At 32.8% G+C, this 20798-nt stretch overlaps 1 protein-coding gene across 10 annotated transcripts in view; it reads right to left on the reverse strand.

Annotated features, from left to right (window-relative positions):
- The window catches only part of Rps6ka6 (ribosomal protein S6 kinase polypeptide 6), a 150261-nt gene that overhangs the window by 3169 nt on the left and 126294 nt on the right, over window positions 1-20798 (reverse strand). For 7 of the 10 annotated variants that reach the window (NM_025949.3, XM_011247706.3, XM_006528403.3 and 4 more), the window contains 9 exons: window positions 19530-19632; window positions 18845-18975; window positions 18328-18450; window positions 17640-17729; window positions 16451-16609; window positions 13673-13834; window positions 9203-9279; window positions 7576-7693; window positions 82-213 (listed from right to left, as the gene is read on the reverse strand). In NM_025949.3, coding sequence (NP_080225.2) covers window positions 82-213; window positions 7576-7693; window positions 9203-9279; window positions 13673-13834; window positions 16451-16609; window positions 17640-17729; window positions 18328-18450; window positions 18845-18975; window positions 19530-19632 — 1095 coding nt within the window. The remainder of the gene's footprint in view (window positions 1-81; window positions 214-7575; window positions 7694-9202; window positions 9280-13672; window positions 13835-16450; window positions 16610-17639; window positions 17730-18327; window positions 18451-18844; window positions 18976-19529; window positions 19633-20798) is intronic. The other 3 variants (XM_006528402.3, XM_030251488.1, XM_030251487.1) reach the window with 1 other exon arrangement.

Below are 20798 nucleotides of genomic sequence, written 5' to 3' on the forward strand. Positions count from 1 at the left end.
ACATAGTTATTTAAGAATCATCAGTGGGTAACATGAGAGCTTCACTGCACATTAAGCATGTATTGGTTTTACTATAACAACCTGTGGTGGCTCATCTGAGTTTGGCTGATGGCGCGGCAGTTGTTCTCTTTGGGTTATCCAAGGGTGCTTTAATACTTGCTCAGCAGTATAACGCTGATGTGGGTCCATGTGAAGCATATGAGAAAGCAAATCCTAAATGGATACAGAAATTTATTTGAAAATAGAGAATTTAGATTGCTTCAAAATATGAAAGCATCAATAATTTTATAATGTTCCGTTTTATCAACACTTAGGAAAAACAGTATTTATATTCTGTACAGTTAACTGAATATATAAAGAACCACAAAATCCTTTTAAAAGACACAAATTTGAAAGGCAGAAGATGGAGGGGAAAGGGAGGAGCAAGAGTGATACAGACGCTCGTGGATGAAACTCAGACAGAAATAAAAAGATAATCTTCAGACAGATTTTTCATTCTATAGTACTTTTTATTTTTTGTTCATCACTATGTACCAAACTTTCAGAACTGGGATTTTGTTAGTAATGAAAGAGGTGGGAGGGGGGGACGACACTTAAGGTAGCAGGAGTTTGCCTGTAGTGTTTTAAATGGGCAAGAAAAGAAGAGAGCTATAGAAAATTGTTAGACAGTTAGACCCTAAGATGCAAAGGTTTGTATATATAGCTAAAACACAAAGGGGAAGTTGTGTGTTAGTTAATCGACTCAATAAGCAAAGGTTTTTTGCATTATATAATGATGTCAGTAAAGTATAAATTCAATGTAAGCAATCACTGTTATGATAATGGCTTAGGCATCAGAAGTCTTCATCAAATTATCTATGAATATTTGATTGTTTCTATAATGAAACTGTGATAGAATATAACTTCATAGTAACATATTACAAATTAAAAATACCAAATCATGTATGTAATACTTTGAGTAAACTATCCTTACCACTTTTAGGATAGCAAGTAAATTCTCAACAAGAATTTTCCTAAGCTGGGCATGGTGGCACATGCCTTTAATCCCAGCACTTGGGAGGCAGAGGTAGGAGGATTTCTGAGTTGGAGGCCAGCCTGGTCTACAGAGTGAGTTCCAGGATAGCCAGGGCTACACAGAGAAACCCTGTTTCAAAAAACAAAACAAAACAAAACAAAAAACAACTATTTTCTAATAGAGAAAAATAATTTGTAAAATCTTTTATTACCGAAAACACTGAAACTAAAGATGATAGGTAATAACAGCAGATAAAAAATAATGTTATTGTATTCTCCCAACTCTTTATGCTTAAGGAGGAGAACTGTAACACGTTAAAGGGCAGCCAGAATAAGTTCGGGAGTAGCACTAAATTTGATCCTATTTAATAAAAAACAAAAAAGAAAAAATATAATCTGCTAAAATATTTCAGTGCTTCAGATAATCAAAATAATCAACTTGTAATAGAACACATTTGCAAAAACAGACATTTCATATTAAAAATGAGACATGCAAAATTGTCTAGGGGAACAAAGGAAGTAGCTGGAAGAGAAATTATGAGAAAGGGGAGAGTGAATTTGGGGGTATATGATCAATGTATATTACATATTTGCATGAAAATCTCCTTATGAAACCTACTACCATATACAATGAATATAGGAAAATAAAAAAATAATGAATATTTTAATAAAACAGACTTAATAAATCATAAAATTAAGAAGGAACTCTTATTTGATTCTGGGTTAAGAGACATAAGGACATGTAGTGGGGAGATGAAGGGAGATGGGTAATTCTGATTAGTTACAGTTGGATAGGATCAACAATTTCTGGTATGCTACCACAGACAAGTGTGACTCAGATAACTACAAACACCTAGAAGAGGATTTTAAATGTTTCACTTTAAATAAATGATATAGGTATCTGAGGTGATATATTTAACCTACATTAAAATTATACAATGTATATCTGTATTAATGCATTACAAGTCATATCATTAATATGAACAAATTTTATGGTTTATGTGTCATTTAAAAACAAATATCAAATAAGCTTGGTAAAGTGTCACATACCTATAACACCAGCATTGGAAGGTAGAAGCAGGAAAATCAAGAGTTTAAGGTTATCTTTGGGTACATATCAGTTTCCAAAGGAGCCTGGGCTGTACAAGGCATTGTCTTTGAAAAGAAAAAAAAAAAAAAGCCAAAAAGCCGGGCGTGGTAGTGCACGCCTTTTAATCTGAGCACTTGGGAAGCAGAGGCAGACGAAATTCTGAGTTCAAGGCCAGCCTGGTCTACAGAGTGAGTTCCAGGACAGCCAGGGCTACACAGAGAAACTCTGTCTAGAACCCACCCCCCCCCAAAAAAATCCCCCAGACCTATCCACACTTTACAACTGAAAAACCAAATATATAAAACACAAATTAACAAAGTTAGCAGAGAAAAATGACCTCTAAGAGATGGGCAAGAAATCAGGCGGGCAGCATGAACGCCCAACACAGCACCTTGAGTGTGTTCTGGCTGCTGTGCAGGTAAGGAGGAGACAGCCTGTAGATCTAATTAAGGAGACAGAGTGCCATTCAGAGACCAACACACAGTCAGAAGCCTGAGTATGAAGGGATGGTAGAAGAGAACAGAAAATCATAAAAATCTACAATGATTTCCTTCAAGTACTTAGTATTTCTACAAATGAGGAAAACCTTTTATCTTCAGAAGAAATATATGAAAAGATTGAATTAAACTCAGAACTACTACATGGGAGTGTCCACAGATTTTCACAAGTATTATGTTTCATTCATTCTCAATTTTGGACCATAATATTTGAAGAATACTTTGACTATATTTGGTTATAATTTTTATAGTATAAATTTTAAACATAAGTTTTGTACTTTTAAAGAATCTTTGTTCTTTTTAGGTATAATTCATTTTCATGGTATACACACATAGTAACAAAATACAACTAGGGAAAATACTTCAGAAATGATGCAAATTGGGGAATATTATGCTTCTATCAGCTTTACTGGAAAACACTGAAAGTTCTATAAGGTTTTTGATAGAAATTCTGCCTAACTGGTGAGTAGCCTGAGATTAAACACTGCTGTAGTCTTCTCTAACGAACTCTCTAAAATAAAGATGCACACCTATTACTGCTTCTCCAAATTTAACTGATGCCTAGACCAAAAGTCTAAATATTTATATGGAATAGAAAAGTACCCAATGCCCACCAATCTAAAATTCACTATTTTTGCCATGTTGTCCAAAATTAGCAATCATACAAGAAAAGCAGGAAAGTACAATGAATAAAAAATTAAAACTGATTCCAGAACTGATATGTTAGAATTTACAGACAAAAGTTTTAAGAGCTATAACAGTACTCCAAATATTCAAAAGTTGAGACAGAAGATATAAAAAAAGACTCACCAAATATCTAAAACTGAATACTGAAAGTGAGGTTAAAATAAATCAAATATATAAATATAGCAGACAAGGTGATTGGTAAAGACAGAGTAATAGACATTACTCCAAACGAAAGAGACTATTAAACAAAGATGCAAAAGAGCAGAGCATCAGTGAACTGTGGGAATATTCAAGTGGCCTAACATGTATGGACAACTGGAATTCCAGGGGAGAAAAAAGAGCTTCTTAATTACCAAATTTAATGAAAGTTACAAACATGTTATATATATATATATATATATATATATACATATACATATATATATACATACATACATACATATATATATACACATATATATATATATATACATATATATATATATATATGTGTGTGTGTGTATAGAGACAGACAGACAGACAGACAGATAGAGGAGGATAATAGTTTCATTTCAGAAAATATTTCAAATGAGAATACGGTTTTAATGTACTAAAAGGGAAAAGCTATTTTAACCATTTTTTTAAATATAGCTATATCCTTCAAAACTAAACAGGAAGATGGTGGAAGAAAGATACCTAAACTTTTCTTCTTTCTCCTCCAGTCTACAACAGAACATTAATTTCCCTGTGGTGGCAATGACGACATAAAAAGGTAAGGGAGGTACTAGAAAACATTAGACAGAGATGAGGCAGAATTCAGGAATGTTGAACTTTCGATTAGAAATCTGACCCTAACACAGCAGAAGAGAGCATCTCCTTCAGCAGGTTTAAGCAAAAAGAAGGAAGGAAGGAAGGAAGGAAGGAAGGAAGGAAGGAAGGAAGGAAGGAAGGAAGGAAGGAAGGAGAGAGAGAGAGAGAGAGAGGAGAGAGAGAGAGAGAGAAAGCAAGCAAGCGAATTTCATAGGTGCACAATATGGAAGTCTGGGAAGGAAGGGAGGGAGGGAGGAAGGGAGGGAGGGAGGAAGGGGAGAGAATGAAAAAAGAAAGTAAAAATGAGATCAGCAACTGGCATAGCAAGCAGACATTGAATTACAGGCCATCTTTGCAGTTTTACAGTCAAAACATTTGACCAGAGATCAGAACAATATGTCTTTTATTATCTTCAAACTCCAAAGTCTCCCCTTCTCTAATAACTGGGCAAGTAAATATCCTAAGAATCAGTGTGGGCCTAGGACACTGTTGTAATCTAGATGCAGTTCACAAATACAGGTCTGCTTAGCTGGGAAATACAGGAATAACTACAGAAGAAAGTGCAGCTTGATTCCATCTGGACGCCTCCAACTGGCCCTCTGGGAAGAGATGAGCTGTGGGAGAATACTACCAGAGACCAGTATATCCAGGTCACGCAGGAACAGTGTTCCATACCTGACCCTTAAGTACACATTACTTTAGTCTGACAAATTACTGGAAAACATTTCAGATCACTGGCAACATTTGGTGGAAACATAGCCCGCCTCAGGCATTTTTTTCATGTTCACACATGCACTGGCAGAGCACGTTTGGTGTAAAGGGGCATCCAGCTGTTAGGAGATCTGTGGGTACATCTAGCAGAACCAAGTTAAGGGCTGGTCCAATACTCCTGTATTGCATAGCCTGGATGAGGAAAACATTTCCAGGTATTCAATTCAGCCAAGGTAAAAATACTTTACAGCCCTTTTTGGCCTAACTAGAGAAAAATCAATTAAATCCCCAAATGCCCCCTGTACCAAGTAAATTGAAACATAAGGCTGAGATCACTACACTATATATCTTCATGAAATGAGAAATACAGCCTTTTTTCCCCTTGTACTACTAACTATCTCTCTCTCTGTCTCTCTCTCTCTCTCTCTCTCTCTCTCTCTCTCTCTCTCTCTCTCTCTCTGGTGATCTTTTAAAAATCTCTATTTATTTAGTTATTTAGTTTATTAGCTATTTTCTTCATTTACATTGCAAATGCTATCCCAAAAGTCTTCTATACCCTCCCCTGGCCCTGCTCCCCTACCCACTCACTCCCACTTCTTGGCCCTGGCATTCCCCTGTACTGGGGCATATAAAATTTACAAGACCAAGGGTCCTCTCTTCCTAATGATGGCTGACTAGGCCATCTTCTGATACATATGCAGCTAGAGACACAAGCTTTGGGGGTACTGATTAGTTCATATTGTTGTTCCACCTACAGAGTTGCATATCTCTTTTAGCTCCTTGGGTACTTTCTCTAGCTCCTCCATTGCGGGCCCCGTGTTCCATCCAATAGCTGACTGTGAGCACCCACTTTTGTGTATGCCAGGCACTGGCATAGCCTCACAAGAGACAGCTATATCAGGGTCCTTTCAGCAAAATCTTGCTGGTGTATGCAATGGTGTCAGCGTTTGGAGGCTAATTATGGGATGGAACCCCCGTGGGACAGTCTCTGGATGGTCCATCCTTTCATCTTAGCTCCAAACTTTGTCTCTGCAACTCGTTCCATGGATATTTTATTCCCTATTCTAAGGAGGAATGAAGTATCCACGCGTTGGTCTTCCTTCTTGATTTTCTTGTGTTTTAGAAGTTGTATGTTGGGTATTCTAGGTTTCTGGGCTAATATCCACTTATCAGTGAGTGCATATCAAGTGACTTCTTTTGTGATTGGGTTTCCTCACTCAGGATATCCTCCAGATACATCCATTTGCCCAAGAATTTCATATATCCATTGTTTTTAATGGCTGAGTAGTAGTCCATTGTGTAAATGTACCACATTTTCTGTATCCATCCCTCTCTTGAGGGGCATCTGGGTTCTCTCCAGCTTCTGGCTATTATAAATAAGGCTGCTATGAACATAGTGGAGCATGTGTCCTTCTTACCGGTTGGGGCATCTTCTGGATATATGCCCAGGAGAGGTATTGCGGGATCCTCCAGTAGTACTATGTCCAATTTTCTGAGGAACTGCCAGACTGATTTCCAGAGTGGTTATACCAGCTTGCAATCCCACCAACAATGGAGGAGTGTTCCTCTTTTTCCACATCTTCGCCAGCATCTGCTGTCACCTGAGTTTTTGATCTTAGCCATTCTGACTGGTGTGAGGTGGAATCTCAGGGTTGTTTTGATTTGCATTTCTCTAATGATTAAGGATGTTGAACATTTTTTCAGGTGCTTCTCAGCCCTTCGGTATTCCTCAGTTACTATTTCTTATGCTTTCATTCTGAATATGCTTTTTCTCTTTTCTCTCTTCCTTCTTTGCTCCTCTATCTTTTCATTACTTAATTATTCACACTTTTAACTTCAGTAACTTTTCAATTCCTAGATTTTGTTCTTTAAGATTACTAGCTCTCCTAGGTCCTGTCCTATCTATCTAACCTATTATCTTGTACTTGATATTTCTAGTTGCCTTTTCCTACATTTAAACACTGAGCTTGCTTTTTAATTATTGTCATCTGGTTTCTTTCTTTTGAGTGATAATAGGGATCATGCTTTGAAAAACAGGCAATTTGGATTTAATTCTTGCACTTGGGACAGAAGCTGAAGGATCTCTATGAGTTTGAGATCAGTTAGGGCTTCATTAACAACTTCTAAGCTTTCAATTTTGATTTATTCTATTTATTCATCATTATGATTCTATTTAAGTTCATCTGGCATATATATATATATATATATATATATATATATATATATATATATATATATATATATATATAATGTACAACGGAAGCAACACCCATAACATCTCACCAACATGGCTTCCTAAATATGTTCTGAATGAAAATGACACCAACACACATGCTAACATGGAAAGAGAAAAAGCTAATAACATAACCCTCCAAGAACTATAGGTAACAAAAGAATACTTAGAGCAAGAGAAATATTCTCCCCCAGAGAAAAGCTAACCTATTGGTTATCCAATACTAGATGGTCAGTCCTGAAAACACATTCACACAGGTAAAACTACACACAGAGGTAACACACTATACAGACTCAGTGGGTTGAATCACACACACACACACACAATCACCAACAACCAAAGAGAGAGACCATAAATTTGAAAGATAGGAAAGTGGGTTCCACTTGGAAGTTGGACAAAAGAAAGAGAAGGGAAAATAAAGTAATTATAGTAAAATCTCAACTCCTGATGTGACAACAGAAGAAAGACATACAACAAATTCCTACTGAGATATAACATCTAGATTTTAATAATTTGATATCAACAGAGTAAAACAATATATTTATGATTTATACCTTTGCTCCACGTGAAATATTGTCCCAGATTCCACCACTCAAAGAGAACCTCCCGTTGCCTATGCGCAGCAGTATTTCCTCAGGAGTATCATTGGGGCCGTTGGAAAATGGAGTGTAGCTGTTAATAAAATACATTTTAATAAACATAAGAAGTAAAAGTACATTTTATATATAATTAAAAGTGATCACTATAAGTCTGTATAAAAAGCCGCCAAGAGCATTACCTAATATTCCTCTCTACTATTAATATAAAATTATATAGTGAGTTTAATCCTAATAAGTTGCTTAATGCAGTTAAGACACTATTTTTTGCTTTCTTTGATGCAAAATAAGGGTAGACTTTTATATAAACATACAGTATTATGAGACCACAATAAAACACAAATATTCTATTCTGTTGGCATAAGTTAGCAAGGAAATATTAATATATCTACTATTTCAATTCTTACATATTTATAATGTATTAATTCAGCTTATTCATTAATATTTTATTTTTATTAATATGACTAGAGGAAACAAATTACAACTTCCAGTTAATATCCATGAAAAACACATGCATCTAATATTTATGTAAATATAAATTCAGTGACTACAGTCACTGAATTATGCACATGAAATTATTTATGGTTTGAAAGTAAAGTCATACATTTCAGGTGAATTTTAAAAATTAACTCGACAAAAAGTGATCATTTTTATAGCACTTCATTAGATGTAACTGACATCCCTTTACACTTGGGAATGGGAAGGCCAATTTATGGTTAAAAATGTAAGATCGCTCTTATACGTATATATAATAATTTATTGTCTAGTCATAAAGCAAATACTTGAAAACAGCAAGCAATAAATTATATCCCATGGTCTAAAACCTATATTGTTGACTATATCTGATTAAGGTTACCAGTCTGTAAGAGCTTATAAAGTTTAAAATCCTGGCTTATGCAATTATACACAAAGCCAATTTAACAGTTTAAATTACCTTATGAAATTGATATTTTATTTTTTGTGTAGCAGTTAAATTTAATATTTAAAATGTCATATCTAATAGTTACTAGTTAACCATTCCTTCATTTTTTGTAACTTAATAATTTATACAGCCCCAAGTATTCCCTTGTAAATAAAAGTACTACTCACTATTAAGAGTAAAATATCATTTTAATTAATTATAAATTATAAACATTAATATAGTCTATGTTATACCTGTTTTGAGCTTATCCTCATGTTAATAGTAGACATGTATATGCATGCTCCTCTAGTCTAATATTATTTAGTATTGTTTATATTTCTTATCAATCATCTTACTAAATCTGTTGCCAAAAGAGACAGAATTAAAGTGCTTTTATAATAACTAACTTAACATTAATAAGTTCAGTGGATGAGTTCCTATTATACAACTGATTTATAAACTCCTTTAAAAAGTAAAACACTTAATGTAAAAATAAAATTTTCATTCTTAAACATTTATTCTTTATAAAAACCTTTCTATTTTTGTATCTTTCTCATTTTACAAATATGAATTATAGGTTTAAAAATGTCAACTGTGTGTTTCATAACATTTTTTTTTCTGTACATTTTGTAGATGAAGATATTCAGGTAAAGTTCAAATAACAAGAGTTTGTAAATAGCTTACCCAGCCAACATTGTGTACAAAAGGACTCCTAAGCTCCAAATATCACAGGCAGCATCATATCCCTGTTGAGTGAGAACCTATGAAAAAAATACTCGTGGTATAAAATATAACTAATATATACCTAAGATTTTTCATACACTAGGAGATTGATTTTATTCTAATAATTTTGTAAATATTAACAATATAAAATAAATATAAAAATTTAAATTATTTTATGCACTGAAGGGCAAAGGTAAAATATTTTCCAATTTGTAAACACTGCGTATACTGTCATTACTATAAGCTAAGTAATATGGACTACACACAAAAACAATAACCCTAAAAGATATAAATCCTAACCTCAATGAACTTTCATTCCTCATCTTGGCAAATTAGATATACAGACACCTAAACTTAAGATCAATCTGTGCAGGTGTTTGATGGAACTATAAACAGTACTGAGGTTTTTAATTCTGATATTGTCTCTATGAAGTAGATATCAATTATTCCAGTCAATTGTACATGTATGACTATTTTGTAAAATGAGTACATATTATACAACTATGAACTTCAACTACCATGAATTATGAAGATGAAACAAATGTTAATGATAAAGCTGGTCAGCACTATATAGCAAGCACTCTTACGAAAAGTCAGTGCTTTTTATATCTATGAAATCACTTCATTTTTTGAGATAGTGTTTTCTTATTATAGTCCATGCTGGCTTTAAACTTGTGGCAGTCATTTTGCTTCAATCTCCCAAGTGCTAGGAACTCATCAGATATGAGCCATCACATTGGGCTTGATAACTCTTTGCTAGTGGGATGTGTGTGGATGTGTGTGTATAGATATTTTGTAAATGAACTACATATTATACAAGTATAAATTCAAATTATGATTTGTTTCCATGTATTGTGGGTATAAATTTCTAATAAAATTGATAAAAAATAGAAAAGTTATGATCTAATGAGATAGTTTGAGACATGAGACTGGTGTCTTAAAAAGAAGAGTGAGTTTATATATATAATAATTTGTGTAACTACTTTTGTTTGGGGGGCAATATTAATAAAAGTTAAACAATATTTTTACTATGAATTAATGTAAGATTCCTCTATGAACCTCAACAGCATAGAAAAATAAAGGGACTAGGGGTCAGCAGTTCCACGTCTCAACAGACTTGAGTTTGATCTTGACTCCTGTAACTTCCACATGTATGACATGCACATTTTTTTATGCACACAAATGCATAGAATAATCAATATAATTTTTAAAATTAATAAAAATAAAATGAGGGCATGTTTTATTAAAAAATTAAGACCATTGTTAAAGCTGATAGGCATACAAACAAAATTAAAAAATTAATTTTTAACATTGGTGGCTATGCAAACATAAGCCCAGACTTTTCATTTACAAAAGGCTAAAATATATTACAGTTTTGGATTTCATAATTATCAGACACATATGATAAATAACTTGATTAAAATTTATTTATAATTCCTATAAAATATATTTATAATCAAATGTATTTATAGGAACACATATGTGGTTATGCATGGTGGTGCACACTTGCAATCCTGGCAATCAGGTAGAAGCAAAAAGATCATGAGTTCATGACCAGTTTGAGCTATATAAATATCAAGGATAAGGCCAGCATTGGCTAAATGAAACATTGTCTTAGAACAAATAAAGAACACATATGTAAAACTGAGAGTCTATGCAAGACTGAGCTATAAAAGCCCCAATAAGTGTAACCTAAAGCTCTACAGCATTGTTTTTATCCTGGTATGTCCTCATTCCTCATCTTATAGTTCTAAGCATCCCCTTGTTTTCCCACTTTGTCCTACTCATATTTGTACTTTCATAGCCTTACCAGAAGTTGTGGAATTTTCAGAACAGGGTCCATGAATGAAGTTGCATGAGGAGAATTCTGAGAGCTTGTATGGTAATTCCAAGGAAACAAGGCAAAAGTCTTGTAACCTATGCTTCTCTATAACATGGGTTGTTATTGGAATGTGCTTCATGCCCCGCCCAGATGTAGTAAATAGTCATGGTCTTACCTTAGTTTAACTATTATCTTACCCATTATTATTCATAATGATGTTTTCTAGCACAGGCTGACCTTGTTGACTGTATATAGCTAAACTCCTGTGACCTTTTCTCATTTGACCTCACTTAACCCTTAGAATATAAATTATCTGATGCTCTGAATAAAGTTGGCAATTGTATGAGACTGGAGTCCTCATTTTTGGCGCTGCTCTCCCATATCATGCCACCAAATTGAGCAGCAACAGTGGTTTGTTACCTGTAGTCCTACCCAAGGCTGAGCGAGGAGGACTGCTTAAATGCAGAAGCCCACGGCTTAAAAAACAAAAAACTCAAATGGTGGTTCACTATCTCCATAACTTTTGTAAGTTATAAGAATAGCACAGCTGTGCAGTAGGTGTCAAAATGTTACAGCTTATCATGAAAAAAATTGATTTCCTACATACTTAAATATATTCTGCACCACCCTATAAATTTCTATTATTTCTTAAAATAGTTGTATGGCTAATTCAATCTTTCTGATTCTGTTTTAAAATAGACTATCTTGTATATAGTTCTATTGTATACTTTGAAAGAATCTATTTAGAAAAAAGAATAATGTATTTAATTCATAACAATTTAAAAATTGTTACTAACTTTTGGCAGGGTATTTAGCACTTGATAAAATATTTTAAAGCACTCAAAACATACAAGTACAACCCAAGGGTAGTTCAAATGCCAGTTATGGAGAAATGGTCTCCACATGCCTACCTGAAAGCTTTTGCTATTACAATAAACAAAATGTCTTACTGCAATGGGAGTCTGTTAGAATTAAAAGGCAGCAGTGTACTGTGTAGTACTGTGTAATACATTCATTTCAAATGACTGCCTAACCATTAATCTTAAAATGTTTACCTAACCATTAATCTAAACATGCATATACTATGTTTATTCATTTTAAACTTTTTTGGTGTTCTTTTGGGACACATTCATTCCTCAACTTTTCTAGTAAATTTCCATAATATCAGAGTAGAGCTACACAAAATTAAGCCAAAATTAATAATCTGACCATTAAAATTTGCAGTTAGAATTTCTCTGTTATTCTATTAAAAATTAATTTACAATATTCATGGTGACTTATATAGCTTATATTTAACAAAAGATACCACATTTCAAATATTCTGTTCTCCTATCTTATTAAGTCTAGTCTTACCCTAGGCCAAAGTCTAAAACAGCTAGAGATATTTATGGGAAGGGATTATCTCATACACCTGAGGGTAGTCCAAATAAAATAACCTCTTTTGGGAATATGTGTCCCAAATTCAATTTTGAAAAGAACAGTTTTCTACCCAGTAAAATTCGGTGAGAATTGTACATTTGTTTTAGTATGAGTTTCATTCAAGTACAGAATAAACCATTCTGTAGATATATGTATAATTTATAACAGTCCAAACCATATCATAAAGAGCTTATAAAAACAAACATTGTTTCTATCCCCAATAATAGCATTTTAAAGCAAAATTTAGAAAAAAAATGGAAGTTTTTATTAATAGTCTACTTTTCTACACTTTCATTTTTATTATAGGAAAATAATTTTCCTAACAACTAATTTAAAATATTGACTGATAGGCAGTATATATAATATCTGCTTAAAATTATTAATTATTTGATAAAAATAAAATATATATGTGAGATAAAAATTCACTTTCAGATTATTTAGTACATTTCTCTTGTTTGGCAAATTCAAATTTTCAAAATAAGATATCTGGATTAGTATGTAAAAGATTCCCATTGGTTATCAACATCTATAACATATTAAGAGCAATTCTTGACTTATAAACAACTTATTATGTAGTCAATGCAATCCCTGATTGATTTTTCACAGATCTTGTCTTTACTGCTTCAGGAGGTACTAATATCAGAGAGCATCCCAAAAGTGCAATCTATATTCCTAAACTTTTCCAGCCTCACCTTTCTTGACTCTTCCCTCAGGAAAAAGAAATGGTTTATCAGGAAAAAGACAATGTTTCTATTTAAAAACAAAGCAAAAACACCTTCTAAGGCAATCTAAAAGTATATCTCAGCCCTAAAATAAATGGTTCTCAGCAAGGCATGACAATACATGCCTGTAACCCCAGCTATAAGGAGACAAACACAGGAGACATGTTATATGTTCCAGCTACAGTAACAGCCAGAGCTATATGATGCAACCCTGTTTTGAAATCATGATTTCTATATTAGTAAATAGCCTAATAGCACCAATTACTCTGATTATAAGATATATTTGTTTTAGATGCTAGTAACTAACTCTTTAGGTCAAGAATTATTATAATTCAAAATTAGAAAAAGAGCTTCTTAGTTGAGAAAAAAGGCAACTCTGCTTTTACCTGTCTTCACCAACATGTTTGATGCCATAAAGACTTAATCTAGGAAAACAAGGAAAGATCCACAGTAATAGTTAAAGAATACCTCAGGTGCTACAAAGTTTGCGGTGTAGCACGGAGTTAACAGAAGTCCATTTTCTCCACGAAGCTGTTTTGCAAACCCAAAATCACAGATCTTGATTGAATCTGGATGGGCTGACTCATCCATATATAAAATATTACTGGGCTTAAGATCACGATGAACGACCTTGAACATAAAAGAAAACAGCATTATATTTGTATAACTAAATTTTTGTTAAAGCAGTTCATATATTTATAGTAAAAAGTCTCATTCTTTCCAACTTCAAATCTTGGTCCTACTAAGGTCTTATCTAGTGCCCCACCCCCACTCCAACTATTTACTCAATATAACAAAAGGCAAAAAGCTTGTAGGTTCAAGATAATTTAGAAAATCAGACAGACACTGATAAGTAACACACATTGGTTGAAGAAGGAAACAGGAAGTTATGGATAGGTTTCCCTATCTGTGCCTTTTACCCTAGAATTAAGAGTAGTCTTTATAGCAAGACAGAAGTACCAAATGCCTGTAATCCTAGCACTGGGAAGGCAGAGGCAAGGGAATCTCTGAGTTCAAGGCCAGTCTGGTCTACAGAGTGAGCTCCAGGACAGTCAGGGCTATACAGAGAAACCCTGTCTCGAAAAAAATCTAAACCAACCCCTTCCCCCTAACTCCCCCTCAAAAAAACCAGAGCAGTCTCTATTATATGCAAGGGTAGTTCATATTCATTTGAAAATAGTAGTTTTTCTGTCTGAGAAGAGCACAAATACAAAGTATTGAATAGTATTAAAAAAAGAACCAGAACTGATACATTAAATAAAATTGTTTGGAAAGGATTTGAGCTTTTAGATAAAATAAATATGAACATATCATAGCTAGTAAACCAAACAAGGAAATTTAAGTTCAAACTCAGCCAAAATTATACTTAAACCTACACTTAAATCACTGGAGAATAGTAACAGAATATAAATATCTTCATGACTTTTTATCACCATAGGACACAATCCAACCATATGACTTACATAAACAAGACAAGTTGAACACAACAAAAAGGAAAAAATAATCTAGCTGTGATTGTCAGATGAATCAAGTTAGAATATATTGGATTTTAAGTGGTTATAATAATCTCAAAGGAATGAAAAAAATGTTTACAATGCATGAAACTCTCAAGGAAAAAAATGCAAACTCAGTAGAAAAACAGAAACAATGAAGAAAAGATGAGTGAACTGATAGAACTGTTGACATTCTTCATGTGATGACCCTTCTGCTTCCACTACTGATGCAATTTAGTTCTAGAACACAGGAGGATTGTATCCTATGGTGATGTTACACTATGAACATACTTACATTTTGCTACTAGTCTCCAGTGGTTATAATTTTGTTGAAGTGTAATATTTGCTGAGTTTGAACTGAAAATTCTTGTTTGGTGAACTAGTTCTGGTATATTCATAACCTTTTCTTATCAAAGCACAGCAATATATGCTCTTTACAGATAAGGACAAATCTTCCTTAGTATTTGAATCTGTAATACCTTTTCCTTACAATGCCTGTCATGTACAAGTGTTCAAAATGTCTGTTATTTAAGTTGTCTAAAAACAAGATTTATAAAGAAACAATCAAACAATAGATGTTTATCTTATTATATAAACAAAATTTCTGGTTTATCATGCCTTATGAAAAAGTTCTGGTTATCCCTTTTGGTGCTTGCAAAGAAATTCAATGGATTAAATTATACGAGAATGACCATTCTTTTAGTATTGTACAATTTATTGACAGCTACTATAGTCTTATTCCTGGGTCAGTCACTACAACACTATTACTCTATTTTAAAGGCAGGACTTTTATACAATTTCTACTGTATCAATTCTGAATTGCAATTTTCATTCTTTATATTTCATAGGTGTTGTTCAGCTGCAAATGATTCAATCTAAAATAATAATCTAAATTACTGCCTAATTTTTAAAGTAGAGATACATATACGAGAATAAGTTGATATTTTTATTTCAATTCATCTGCCTAATATATAAAATGACAACATAAAAAAGTCTTCTCCACAAAATGTAACATACTGATATTTCATGTTTAGAATAAAAACTTACTGCCATATTTAGGATAGCTGGTGAGTCAATATATAGTCTTTTGGTGCTAGCATTAACAATAATAAAATAATTCTAATAATTTTTGATATGTTCTAAATATTTTTGTCTTGTTAGATTTTTGAAGTCTAGGCTTGTGTGGAACTCACTATGTAACTTAGGCTGGTTTCAAGTTTTAGCAATCTTTTTGCATTGGTCACATGCTGAAATTACCGGTGCAAGCAATCATGCCTGGTTTGGATACTTATTTATTTATTTATTTATTTATTTATTTATTTATTTATTTATTTATTTATTTATTCTCTGTGTAGCCCGTGTGCTGAAATTACTGGTGCAAGCCATCATGCCTGGTTTGGATTGATTGATTGATTGATTGATTGTTTTTGGTTTTTCGAGACAGGGTTTCTCTGTGTAGTCCTGGCTGTCCTGGAACTCACTTTGTAGACCTGGCTGGCCTCGAACTCAAATATCTGCCTGCCTCTACCTCCCAAGTGCTGGGATTAGAGGTGTGCGCCAGCCACTACCCGGCAACATTTGACTTTAAAGTTTGATTAAGGCTTGATAATTTCAAGGTAAAGGTTAGATAAACACAGCTTACACTACTTTCTATAAACCTCATTTGAACATTGAGTTTTATTTTCTCTACAAAAATATATTACAAACATAATCTAGGTCCCATAATTGAAGGAAGAATGCAAGTGTCACTCACTCCTTGAGAATGAAGGCATTCAACTGTCTTGGTTATTACATACAGCACATTACTAGCTTCCTGCTCTGAGAAACATTTCTTTTTGAGAATCCGATCCAGAAGTTCTCCTCCTTTCATCAAGTCCGTAACAAGGTAAACATATTTCCCATCATCAAAGACCTAAAAAGGAATGGGTTTTAAAGTTTTATTACTTATAATCATTATCCTAATTTCTGTAAGTTATATTTCCTTTGCTTTGTTAGTACAACTTCTAAAATCAAAGTGCACATATAACTTCTTTCTTGTTAATGCAGTACAGACTGTACTACAGGATGAATTAGATACATTATCTGTTATGCAGTTCTGTAAGTTCATGTCATGGAATTTGATAATATGGAGTTTTTGAGGTTGAAAGTTAGAATTCTATGAAACCACATAAATAAAAAAGTAGAATTTGGTGCCTTTCAAATAGCATGTATATTGTATTTCATTATATTACAAGTATTTCTTCAATAGTAATCATATTTGTGATAGTAAACATAGCATTTGTTAGTTTATTGATGAGTATGGTCTCCTAAACACATGTTGAATTCAAATAGTGTATAAGAAATAGATAAAAGCATTCATACTCCGTATGGGACTTATTTTTATATAAACATAGAAGTATACACACACACACACACACACACAGATTTATATGTATACACAAACTACTGTTTAAATATAATGAGTCAGATTATATCATATTACCCAAAACAAATTGATCAAGATGATGGTTAATATTTTGAATATTTACAAAAATGAGCCTATTGCTAGTGGAAAAGTCAGCATTCACTGATACACATCAATGCATGTGTTAAGATGCTCATTTTATACAACTACAGGCTAATACTATTTCATTCAAGGAATGATCCATGATTCTACAGCCTATTCTCCATAATCAAGAAAGTAAATTTTCCAGAATCAATTTCCTTTATTATATAGGAGTAAGGAAAATGTTTCTAGTTATAATATTGCTATAACTATTCAGAATATATTCAGATTAGTAGGATAATCTTTTATCAACAATCATCATGCCTTACTGAAAGCCTTAAGAAGAGAACATGTATAGAATTACTGGAGAAGGAAAGCAGCAAATTGAGGTTTGAGGGCAAAGCTACAAAGGTCGAATCCATAACTTCATTAACTTAGTTGACAGATTTTTAAATACCTCCTTTAAAGAGATAATGTTGGGATGTTGTCCATAGCGCATCAAAATTTCAATTTCTTCTGAGGGGTCTCTCTTATTTTTATCAATGATCTAAGAAACAAATGGACAAAATTTTCAAAATCAATCAACTGATTTTCTTTAAGTAGAAAGAAATATTTCCATTTATATCTATCTATATCTAGCATTTTGTTGGTATTGTTTTGATATGGATTGTACAATTTAGCCCAAGGTGTTGTAGAAATTACATAGCCCAGTCTGGCCGCTCATATATGACAAGCCCTATACTCAAATTACATGCATGTGCCACCATGTAAACTTTCAACCACTTTAAACTACTAAAAATACTTAAGAATTTAAGAACACCATTCTCTAATTGTTTAACATTTAAAAATTCCCTACAATGGAAATTTAACAGAAAAACTCTAACTTAGACTATACTAAATGATAATATGCAATTTTTAGTTTTTTAATCTTCACATGCTATACTAAAGATTAATCAGAAAACAAAAAAATAATAAAATAATGCTGATTTGTCAAAATGAGGCCTTGCAAAGAAGTTAAAAATGAAAACATTAAATCACAAACATGTTTCTCATCATCTTATATCTCCTTGTTTCAGTAAACCTGTGTACGAACTAATTTATAAGACAAATTATATCCAACAAAAAACAAGGCTCAGAAACAATACCTTGACTGCAAATTCCACATTGGAAGCTGAGTGTATGCATCGCTTGCAAACAGAATAAGAACCAATACCAATATCCTCTTTCAATTCATAAGCTTCACTAAATTGAGCAGCATTTCCATTTATCTGTTTATTAAAAAATAAACACTAATGAAAATGAAGTAATTTCATGTTTTTTCCATTTTTATCCTAAATAATCACATACCTTAAAAGTTAAACTTTTTTTAAAAATCTAGAAACTTTGCCCATATTTAAAAATTGCCTATATAAATTTTGAAACAACTCTCTATACTGTAGGCTTTCTAAAACATCAAAACAATATGATAAACTGACTAATTTATAACTCCCTCCATCAATTTCTTGCCAAAAAAAGACATAAAAAAATATAATCTTTAACTCAATTATACTGAGAAGTAAATGAAGTCATTAAAAATTATCTTTTAATAACTACTAAACATCCATTATTAAGTGAGATAAATACTTGTTTTGAAACTGAACATTGTGATGATGCAGAACTTACCTGAACGATTGGTAATACATTTGAACTTGTAACAGGAGTGATTTTATATTCTTCGGCAATAGAAGTCGCAACAAAACTGAATCCTTTGAAGAGTTGATGAGCGTTTGCACTGGCTGGCAAACCAGGAGAATCTAACATTTAAATAGTTATATTTTACTAGAATTACAGAGAATTCTATGATTATAATATCAGCAGTTTTTAATATATAGGAAACAAATATCACAGTCTGGCACACTATAAATATGACTCATACTTTCTCGTCACTCTTTGTAGACCTGCCTGTGTATGTGGCCAATAATTTTTATTTCTTAGCTGCTAAACTCTCACTAACCAACACATAGTAGGGATTAAATATTTCTTGAAGGAATATACGAAAATGATGTCATTAAAGGTTAATTAGATCAATTTCTAAACTGAGCCAGTGTCTGTTTCATGTCTTACCTTGTACCACTATCCAGAAAATTATCAGCTTGTCAAGAAATTTGCAAAGCAAAACACCCTTCCATCTGGTACCCTCCACCATGCTTCTGTATTTCTCAATTACAGACTGTAGTAATCCTATACACAGAATCTACATTTTCACAAAACCCAATCTAACTTTGTACAGTTTTAAAATTTTACTGAAGAAGTTTAATTTATTTAGTAATTACTAGAAAAGTCTTAATTATAAACAAATATGTATCACCTTTAGGTGTTTTGGCAGTAAATTCAGGATCAAAACAGAAGGTATCATCCGGTTTTCCAGAAGCAGGTCTGAAAGGAGGCTGGACTTCTCTTTTATATAGTTTCTAGAGGTAATGGAGTAGTGGAAAATCATTTAACATTTAATACACGTTGTGCATTCCTAATACAACATCTAAAATTCAAATCATCTAACATCTAAAACATTTAGAAAGACAATATGATAAGTATAATAGTTACAGTCAAAACAGTAAATATAGTGTATGAAATGATCTCCAAACTATATGATTAAGGCATATATTAAACACAAAGCATTTTATATTACTTGAGTTCTATCCTCAAATTTATTCACTTCCTACCATGTATATACATGCACTCATACATACCCCACACACAAAAATCCAAAACTCCCAAATCTTAAACTTTTGGGATGTGCAACCTGTACTTGATAAGCGAAAATGTCACATAAAATTGACAATCTATCAGCACATTAGAAATAGATACATAGGTTTCAGATAATTGTTAACCAAATTCTACATTTCAGAGTTACGTAATGTCCAAAGTCTAATGAATTCAGAGAACATATATGACATCATATAGTGATATCACAGCTTGCAATATAAAGGAGTAAAGATGTATAGCTCTGAATATTGAAATAAATTGTCTCTAGAGCTATGAGCATCCAAAGCACATCACAATGTAACTAACCATTCTGAAATAACTACCAAAATCAATAGATTGTTTTTATGAATACTTCATCCAAAGTAGTTTATTTCCGTAAGATACATTAAATATGCTCCTTGTACTTAATGATCTGAGTTCCTAAACTGTGCATGTTTAAAAAGCACAGATGGGTAAGCAAGATTACAGTTGAATAAGATGCTCTTACAATCTGTGTCTATTAACACACCAAGTGGAAGAGACATTAACTTATCAAACTAGTTTCTACAGAGTTAAGGAAATCAAACTAGTGACCACAGTGCCTGATTTCAGTGTTATAAAAGAAAGACTCATTGGGGAGAATGGCAGGGAGGAAAACTGCATGCTATTCCCAACAAATCCATTTCACCATTAACAACCTGCATAGAGTGACAGTCAAGTCCATATCAATTGAATTTAAAGTAAAGTGTGAGTGGCCATACATCAGATAAAATAGAGTTGAAGTCATTAGCATTAAAAATAAACAAGGTCATTATATTATGAGAAAGATGTCAAGTCAGCAAGAGAAACAGACATATCTAAATGTATATGATACCAAATACTAAACATTTAT

Source organism: Mus musculus, chromosome X (genome assembly GCF_000001635.26).
Source record: "Mus musculus strain C57BL/6J chromosome X, GRCm38.p6 C57BL/6J".
Taxonomy (NCBI): Eukaryota; Metazoa; Chordata; class Mammalia; order Rodentia; family Muridae; genus Mus; species Mus musculus.